Below are 10,014 nucleotides of genomic sequence, written 5' to 3' on the forward strand. Positions count from 1 at the left end.
ATCACCATAGGAAAGTAATCTGCTATGGAAGTCATATAATCATGTCAAAAACTGTATGAGTGCACATACGTATGTGTGTGTGTGTGTGTGTGTGTGTGAGAGAGAGAGGGGGGAGTGTATGTGCATGCCTGTGGGTGTGTGTGTGTGTGTGAGAGAGAGAGAGAGAGAGAGTGTGTATGTGTGTTCCTGTGGGGGTGGGTGTGTGTGTGTGTGTGTGTGTGTGTGTGTGAGAGAGAGAGAGAGAGAGAGAGTGGGAGTGTATGTGTGTTCCTGTGGGTGTGTGTGTGTGTGTGTGTGAGAGAGAGAGAGAGAGAGAGAGTGGGAGTGTATGTGTGTTCCTGTGGGTGTGTGTTTGTGAGAGAGAGAGAGAGATAGAGGGGGGGGGGAGTGTATGTGCATGCCTGTGGGTGTGTGTGTGTGTGTGTGTGTGTGTGCGCGTGCGTGTTCATCTGCCTGGGTGTGTGTGTTACTGTCTGCGCTGCTTCTCCCCAGACAGCAATAACTAAAGGCACGTCTGCCATGTATTTTATTGGGATAATTTATTGCCGAGGGAAGGAGCGGTAAACAGAAAAGGGGCATTATGTATTTTCTTTTATCTTCATTTACTTTCGGAGAAATGTGTGTTTGGCAGCAAAGGCTGCTGGGAGACTGAGATTTACGCTCGTCAGAAGATGAAAAGCCGCTGATCCCAGGAAAAAGAAATCTCCCTTGGTATCTGAGGGATTTCTCGTAAATTACCCAAGAACACGAGAGAGGTCAATAAAACCAGAACCTTCTTCAGAAGGCCAATGGTGGGGGGGGGGGTTTTGATGAGCTGGCCAGTACTCTTATGCTAAATCCATCAACAGGGCCTCCATTTTGAGTAGAGCGTACTACTCCCCGCCTTGCCTCGAAATCTACTGCAGCTACTTATGTGCTAGTATTTGGTGATGGCAGCCTAGCGGCTAAGCTACATGACTGGGACCCAGAAGGTCGGTGGTTCAAGCCCCGGTGTAGCCACAATAACATTCACACAGCTGCTGGGCCCTTCAGCCAAGCCTTTAACCCCACATTGCTCCAGGGGGATTGGCCCCTGCTTAGTTTGTTGGTTGCTTCGGATAAAAGCGTCGGCTAAATAACAAGTTATTGTGTTCATGTTAAAAGCAGAATACGTTTGATCAAACGACTCTCGTGCTGAATGCATTATTCAAAAGGAAAGGTGGGTTGTTGTTATTCAGAATAACATCCTTGTTTTTCGGTCCGGGGTTATCCCGTGTGTGCTGTGGTGCTCTAGGCCATTACGATCACAGGACCTGACACGGCTAGCATGGTCCCAGCTGTAGGTTTCTCACGACGGGGGAAGCCATCTTTAAAACACGGCGGGAAGCTGCAATCTGTCAGCGAGCGATGACCACTGCAAGGGCACGGAGCAAACCATCGCTCATCCTCTCATCCTCTCATCCCCTCATCCCCTCATCCTCTCCTGTCTTTCCCTTGTTTTCTTTTTTCCCTCTTTCCACCTCCCCTGCTGTCTGTTTTTCTCCATATCCTCGCCTCTCTCACCTCCCTGCGCTCCTCCTTTCTGAGGAATGTCGACCACGTGCCCCTGGTACTCTGATACTCAAATGAGTCAACATCTGTCCTTAAGTTTGGTCTGGATCCAGTCAACATCTGTCCTTAAGTTTGGTCTGGATCCAGTCAACATCTGTCCTTAAGTTTGGTCTGGATCCAGTCAACATCTGTCCTTAAGTTTGGTCTGGATCCAGTCAACATCTGTCCTTAAGTTTGGTCTGGATCCAGTCAACATCTGTCTTCAACTTTGTCTCACAATGAAATGAAAGTTGTTTTTTTTTCCTTCTCAGTTTTGTGAGTTTAGCAGTCGTGAAAACATTTATAATTTATGCTCAGGCCTGCGCATACACAAACACACACCCTACCTATACATATTATGTATACGTTATGTGTATGTACATGCATGTTTATGGTAAATGGTTGCCATTTATATAGCGCCTTTATCCAAAGCGCTGTACAATTGATGCTTCTCATTCACCCATTCATACACACACTCACACACCAACGGCGATTGGCTGCCATGCAAGGCACCGACCAGCTCGTCAGGAGCATTTGGGGGGTTAGGTGTCTTGCTCAGGGACACTTCGACACAGCCCGGGCGGGGGATCGAACCGGCAACCCTCCGACTGCCAGACGACTGCTCTTACTGACTGAGCATATGTGTGTGTGTGTGACCCCTTTTGATCTCCAGAAAGAAATGGCTTCAGAGAGGGTGTTGGGGGGTGGGGAGGGGGTGCTACACAGCTGGCAGAATGAGATAAGCTCTGTCATTGGCTCCTGTCATCTCAGAAAAGAGGAAGTGCTCAGTCAGAGACAGGAAGTGTAAGCCCCCTTCCTCAGCCCGTTAGCTTAGGCAAAGAAAACAAACCTCGGCACGGGTAAAATATCCTCCGTCCAGAGCACTCCATTAAGTCAAACCCGCCTGATTCATTGATCAATACAGAGATTTATATTGCTGGTTTCCTGCGAGGGACGTTGGAAGAGACTTGATTTGATTTGTGGTTCCCTGAAATGGCTTCATCAGATCTCAGATGGTAATGGAAAACCGTGTTTTAGGCCATCAGTTCTCAACAGCCAGAACAGATCCTCACAGATTCTTTTCCTCCTCTTAGCGAGAAATGTGAATTAGGCAAATGGAATGTCCTCCTTCAAACGTCAGTTACAGACGTGGCAGGAGGATCCACTGATCGATCGTTTATACGTCACGCTTCCTAAAAAAAATACTTCCGCAAAGGATACGCACATGTTTTCTTGCTGAAGATATTGTTCGGGAGCCTCCAAGCTTCTAGCCCTTAGAAGGAATGTTTAACGGGTTAGAATGGCCTTAAAGATGGCCTTGACAGATTTCACTTTTCCTGCATAGATTTTTTTCTCCATCAACGTGTCTTGTGTAATGCGGGGTTAGATCATCATGCCAAAGACAGCTTTGCTCATTTCATTACAGGAATCTATAAATGAGTCAGTTAAGTTCATAGCAATCTTCATAATGAATGTATTACAGAGTGCAGCAGAGTGTACCATTTCCCAAACAGTTTAGGATGTAGGCAGAAGCTGATCTCTGCCTGACCCCGGCAGAATCCCCCATGGTCTCTGTCCGCGGTGGACTCCGTCTCCTGTAACAGACGCGCAGACACCTGTGCCACGCTGCGTCTGCCTGCTGATTCTCTACCCTGGCATGACCTTTGACCTTTGACCTTGTATCCTGGCCCCATGTTCTTCGGCCTGTCACAGTGCAGTCTCTTGATTGACAGGTCCTGTATTATTTTGTCCTTTGGCGCTTTCAAAGCAAAATGGCTGAAGCTATAGAGATGTAATTTCTCCAGGTGTATAGGTGCAACAAACCTTTTTTTTTACCTTTTTACCTTTTTGCCTGTCTTATTGCTGAAGGCTCCGGTCATTGGTTTGGCATTCTTCAATTACAGAATTTACAAACGGTTTTCCAACACAACCGGAAAAAAATAGCACTGGAGTGAAGAGTTTCCTTCTTTTTTTTTTTTTTTTTAAATACTTTCAAGGTTCCTCGCTCTGCACTTTGCCAAACAAGGTGCGTGTTTTTCTTTTCTACTTTGAACAGCACAAAGACGACGAAAGACTCACCAAGTGGGACCCCGTGACCAAACTGATGTGGTGTGTGGAAATATGAAAATGGCAAGGAAACAAACTTTTAGCTGCTGTGATGTCATTCATTTTTTAAGCCTGTTCATACTTTCAAGATTCAATTACTATTGGGGCTACGGAAACGCACAGACACAGACACACACAGGCACACAGACACACGCAATTCATTTTTTATAGGCCTATGTGTAGGCAGTGCATAACTTGAACACTATATCACCTTAACCTCAATGTGTCACCAAAGGTCCTATACTATGCGCCTCTCTCTCTCTCTCTCTCTCTCTCTCTCTCTCTCTCTCTCTCTCTCTCTCTCAATTTTCAATTCAATTTTGCTTTATTGACAGGGACAACTACAGTCATACAATATTATACTAGACATAGAAAATCACATAAATTACATGCATGAACACTTACAGTAAACATATTACAGTTAAAGATAAACATTGGCTTTGTTTTTTTTTCCCTAAGTTGTCTCCCTTGTTGTACCTAAGAGAGAGTGTGTGTGTGTGTGTGTGTGTGTGTGTGTGTGTGTGTGTGTGTGTGTGTGTGTGTGTGTGTGTGTGTGTGTGTGTATCCTTATTATTCCTGCAGACTTCAAGGCTGTCTGCTGTTGACGCTGCTTCGTGCGGGGGTTGCTTGCGCGTTTATGCGTAATTTTGCCCATAGGTTATGAAGGATTAAGACTGACACATTTCACACACGATCCACACTCTTAAAGATTCACCGCATCCAAGCTCCGACCATTTCCAGCTTCTGCTAACAGCCCCTGTCAGGCGTATTTTTTAAGTACTTTAACCAATTCATTGCATAATTAGGTTAACAAAATTGGCTCATTGGCGAATCAGTCAGCGGTAATGCAATAAAGGTATTAACATTCCGAATGTATGAACAGACTGTATTAGATTTATCCTCCACTGGACGTTAAAGGGGCTGGGTAAACGGACCCGAATGACACGAATTGCAAACTTTACATAGCTAAAAATACCGATGCTTCTTTTCTATTTAAAATGTTTAAGTCGGAATCCTAATGAATTACATTTACAGCTTGCATGTGTCCTAAATTGCCCTGTAGCTGTGATCAGGTGAAATTAAAGACATTTCGGTATGTCAATTTGACGAGAAACGATTTCATTTATTCAAAAGATTGTGGGTATATTCCATTGTAATATCGCTGTAATAACGTCCTTCCGCAGACAACTTCATCAGACTGACATTTGACATAAATGTTCTGTTAAACGTTTTAAATGTACACGTAAGAGATTCTCAAAATGCTACAATTGTCGGTCTTTTTGATGGCCCCACGTTGGGGGGATTTGGGGATACTGGGATCGTATCAGAAGGTTTAGTTTCGTTTCAATTCGGGGTCAAGCGCCCCCTTTCGGCCAAGCAGATGACGTTTCACTTCGTGCTGACGGAGCGCATTCGTGCCCTGAACCAGTAGTTCTGGAGATAAACGCCACAGACTTCATTCACATCAAAGTAGCGGAGTCAAAAGCCCCCCACTGAGAGCAGTTCAATGGGGAGGGAAAATGATCAGAGGAATCAAGGTTCGCGATGTTACTGTCATGTAATGAATCCGGTCTGGGGAGGACAGCGAGGAGCGTGGAGAGACCATCGCCCCGCCCTGAGCGCGCGAGCGCCGACCCCTCTCATTAACAATGCGAGCCGCGACTATTGGACAGCGGCTCGTTCGCTTTGAAGATCTCCCCCCCCCCCCCCTAGATCTCTGATATTTGAAGTGTTGACGGTCGGGAGGAATGTGCGTTAAGAGGGGCATCGCCGGGGCTGAGGGCGCTGCCTGTTTGTGTCTGCGCGCTGGGATATCTTATTATTATTATTCTCCTTTTACATCACTCACCCGCCCCTCCGAGCGCAGTCTGTTCTGGGCTTTTGCTGTCGAGTCTCGTATCGGGTATCCGCGGCGCTACTGACGGCTGTCCTCTCTCACACGCGGGGCGGAACGGGACGAGGAACGATGACTTAACTAAGGAGAATTCATTTTTTTCTTTAACCGGGCGAGTGAAGAGACAAGTCGTTTTTCCCTGTCTGTTTTGGGCTACCCAAAAAGGATTATTAAGAGGGACTTTTGCTTGGATTATTATTATTATCACTTTGTTAAAAGGGAACGTAAGTATTATTTTTTTGTTGTTGGTTGTATTTGCAATGGCATAAATGCTTCCCGAAATACCACCGACCGGTGCACCAGCACGAACCCCACGTCGCCTTGCTCCAAATGAACGGTCCTGCCGGTGGATTTAAAGCGCACCAGAAACGCAACCGGACCCCGGAGCGCGGCGACGACAACTGCGGCGGCAACTTCGCTGACCTCGGGCAGGTCGGGATTAAAAACTCTCCGGTCTTCTTGCTGCCGCCCTCGGATCCTATACGCCAGGCGAAGCGGCTGCCCCTCCGGGTTCTCAAGATGCTGACCGCCCACGCGAGCCACATGCTTCACCCGGAGTATCTACAGCCCCTGACCTCGGCGCCCATCAGCATAGAGGTAACGCACCCCCTCTAGCTCCCCGGCTGTGGTGCGATGCTGCTCGTTGGGCATAGCTTCCGTGTTTCTGTGCGGCAAACTGAAACTCGTGTGATTTTTTTGTGCTCTCTCCTGTTCCCTCTTATTATCTCCCCAAGTTATCCCACTCAGCTAGCTGGCAGTCCGGACGCATACTCGCCCTGTCGCGCCCCTCCCCACTGTTATTGTGCGCCATAAGCCTGTTGGCAAGTTAGAAGGTGTGATATTGGGTATAAGTGTGGTAGGTTTTTATTATGTTTAATCAGAAAAAGTGACAATTAACGATTGTTTTTCTAGAGTCGTCGATTGCAACTTTTAATTTAATTTGACTAATCGCACCACTCGCACACGTCTGTTTTCTAGAACGTTTCGATATATATATTTTTTTGTAATTGTTGTTATTATAATGTGACATCGAGGAAGCCCGTGGTAAAATGGTGGTCTGTGTTTTAATGCCATTTCAACAATTCGGTAGTAGGCCATTTGCTTTCGGGACGTTTGGTAGCCTCCTAGCAACGCAACGTATGCTATTCGTCATAGTATTTCAGTTACATTCCTGCAGTACAGTTAATTTTCAGAGCATTTGTTTATGCGGCCTACGTTTAGACGTGCCTTGGCTCAAGTGGAACCGGCCCACCTTTCCTCGGGTTGCTGAACGGCCCGAAAGAAGTTCATGTAACCTACGAAAAAGAGATAAATCAGCGAAGAAGTTGTTTCTGTTTTCGTTTCATTTGTCTTTCTTATTTATTTTTTCTTTGCTTTGTAGTTCTTCGCTTTGTGAATTCCCATTCCATCTATTTTTACGCGGCACATATTTTATGGAGTAAATTGTATGAATCATTATGAGTTATGGCGTTCAGGCGTTCCCCAGAGTGGAGACGGGGATTTATACGCCGCGTAGCACATTCATCAATTACTCCCTCCCTTGTGCGCTGGACGAGCGCGGAAGAATAATGCACCATGGTAACGAAAGTTCGCTCGATCTGCAGTTTTAAGAGACAAACTGTATTCGGAATAAACTATTTTAAAATGGTATTTAAAAAATGTTAATGGGCGCGATGTTACGAAAGAACGACCCCCATTAAATCTGAGCCCTTTTTGGAATTACAATACCTGCTTTTTATCTGCTGAATTCATAATGCAACCTCGTTTTTTTTACAATAACAGTTCTCGCTACGGATTTGCAGGATCATTTTTCATATTAAATATTGAAACGTAACGAACCCGTAGTTGAAGCACGTATTTGTGCTCATGAGTCATGTCACCTGAAGACAAAGGCTAGATGCTCGGATGCCGTGTATCGGGATGGGCTAAGGACATCGGAGCACGATAATGGCCCATCCAGGCTATTAAAACACCAGTTATGGACAAGGCTCAATTTCCCCCTAGTGATATAGTCTGGCTGTTTTGTGTTCTTCTGTTTGAATTCAACAAAGGGAAACTTAAATAAATAAATAAAATACTTTAAAAGGCTCAAACGTAATCAGGAAAAGTAATGTTCTAAATGCAGTGACCGACATCAACTTGTCCCCCTTTGATAGTGCGCAATAAAATGTATTCAAACACAAAGATTACAAAGCATGGGAACATCGTGTCTATATCACTATTATAATTTTTTTCACATTACATTACAGGCATTTAGTAGACGTTTTTATCCAGAGCGACTTCCAACAAAGTGCAACAAAGTTCAAACCCACAACCAGGGGATCCAAAGCGACTTACAGTTGATTAGACTAAGCAGGGGACAATCCGCCCTGGAGCAATTCGCTCAAGGGCCCAACAGCGTTTTCATTGTTATAATTAAAATTGAAACCTTTGAATTTGTAAATCTTATTGTGTGTTATAAATAACGGCTTTGCTCACCTGCTTCCTGTCTGTTCTGTCGGCAGCTGGACGCCAAAAAGAGCCCCCTGGCCCTGCTGGCTCAGACCTGCTCCCAGATCGGGAAGCCGGACCCCCCTCCCGCGACCAAGCTGGGGCCCCTGAGCGCCAGCGGCCTGGGGGACAAGGAGGCCCCGGGACGGCCCTCGGGATCCGCCCTGAAACTGGGAGAGCCCCGCCCCCCGCCGGAGGACAAGTGCAGCTTCAAGCCTTACTCCAAAGTGGGCGGGGAGTGTCGGAAGGAAGGGGGCGGGGTCACGGACAAAGCCGGGTTTCGGTTGGCCGGCGGAGGAGGAGGAGGCGGGGGGGGCCTGTGCGGGTCGTTCCCCTCACACGCCGTCTCTCCCAACCCCACGAAAACGACGCACTCGCCCCCCCTTCACCCGCATTCCCCCCCCCTCGCCCCGCCGCCCCCCCTGCACACGGACCCCAAGCCCGCGCCCCCCCGCTCGGACAGCCCGCCCTCGGACTGCGGCGGGGGCGGGGCCTCCAGGAAAGAGGCGGAGCCCTGCAAGCCCAGCCCGGACGCTAACGCTAACGCCGCTAACTCCGCTAACGCCCGGGCCAGCGCTAACTCCAGCACCGGCAGCTCTGCCTCCAGCCCACACCCCGAAAGCCAGCCCCTCCAGCCCGGACACGTGGCCCCCGTCTCCCCCTACAAGCCGGCCCACCCGCTCTTCCCCCTGTCCTCCCCCTCCCCCTCCGGGATGGGCTACCACGGCTCCATCGTAGGGGCCTACGCCGGCTACCCCTCCCCGTTCGTCCCCGGTCTGGACCACACCAAGTCCGGCCTGGTCGCGGGGGGCGTGGGCGTAAAACACCCCAGCTCCTCCCCGCCCTCCTTCATCCAGGGACTGTGTCGGGACCCCTACTGCCTCGCCTACCCCAACGCGGCCCACCTGGGTGGCAGCAGCTGCAGCTCCTGCGTCCACGACCCCCCCTCCTCCGCCCTGAAGTCGGGCTTCCCCCTGGCGTACCCCTCCCACCACCTGCACTCGCTGCACCCGGGCTCCCTGTCGTCGGGGGCGACCGCCGGCCTGTCCCACCCCCTCTACAGCTTCCTGCTCCCCCCGGGCGAGCCCCTCCCCCACGGCTGCAACTGGGTGTCGGCCGGCGGGCCCTGCGACAAGCGCTTTGCCTCTTCCGAGGAGCTGCTGGCTCACCTCCGCACGCACACCGCGCTGCCGGGCGCCGACGGGGCCAAGCTGCTCTCCGCCTACGCCTCCCCGGTCGCCTCCTGCCACCTGCACCTCCCCTCCCAGGCCGGCCCCGCTCCCCTGGCCTCCTCCTTCTCCCTGAGGGCCCCGCCCAGCCTGGGCCTGGCGCGCTACCACCCCTACAGCAAGGTGCACCTGCCCGCCGGGCACTCCCTGCCCCTGCACTCCCTGCCCCCGGCCTCCAGCCCCTACTACTCCCCCTACGCGCTCTACAGCCAGCGACTGGGCTCCGCGGCCGCCCTGGGGTACCCCTGACGGGGGTCAGGGGCCGACGGGCGTCCCCCGTGGAGGGGCCACAGAGACGAGAGACTCGGGAGGGGAGGGGGCGGGGGGTGTTCGCTTGCATGCCGGAGAACTGTGCTTTTGGATACAGCAGCGCCCCCCGGTGGGTCGGTGGATAATTGCACTGGGGATGTCGCGCGTACAGACCGCGGCAGCTCCGCTCAGTGGGGGAAGCTGGTTGACGTTGACGTTCGGCGCCCGTGCGCCCCGCAGAGATGGGCCCCCAGGCCAGCGAGTGATTGTGATTGGATGATATCGCCAGCGCCGCAGGGAGTCCGGGGACTCTCGCGGTTTTCCGGGGACACCGGGATATGGTTCCGGATGCATGCCGGCCGGCGGTCCGAGCTCGGAGCGGGAGAGCGGGAGAGCAGGAGAGCGGGATCCGGGGCTCGTTGTCCTCCTTCTTTTCTTCTCAACGTATTTATTTTTTACCGAGCGCTTGGCTTTTCA

At 50.4% G+C, this 10,014-nt stretch overlaps 1 protein-coding gene across 1 annotated transcript; it reads left to right on the forward strand.

Moving 5' to 3' along the window:
- The first annotated feature begins 5,419 nt into the window (after window positions 1-5,419).
- Window positions 5,420-9,537, forward strand: LOC133105485 (zinc finger protein 703-like). Its single transcript, XM_061215621.1, has 2 exons — window positions 5,420-6,166; window positions 8,074-9,537. The coding sequence occupies exons 1-2, from the start codon at window positions 5,900-5,902 to the stop codon at window positions 9,535-9,537; spliced, it is 1,731 nt and encodes a 576-aa protein (XP_061071605.1). The 5' UTR covers window positions 5,420-5,899.
- Window positions 9,538-10,014: the final 477 nt, after the last annotated feature.

The sequence above is a fragment of the Conger conger genome, chromosome 12, assembly GCF_963514075.1.
Source record: "Conger conger chromosome 12, fConCon1.1, whole genome shotgun sequence".
Classification (NCBI taxonomy): Eukaryota; Metazoa; Chordata; class Actinopteri; order Anguilliformes; family Congridae; genus Conger; species Conger conger.

Coding starts and splice junctions, on each gene's coding strand:
- LOC133105485 (XM_061215621.1), top strand. CDS start 5,900: ATGAACGGTCCTGCCGGTGGATTTAAAGCGCACCAGAAACGCAACCGG. Junction 6,167..8,073: donor CGGCGCCCATCAGCATAGAG/GTAACGCACCCC, acceptor TTCTGTCGGCAG/CTGGACGCCAAAAAGAGCCC.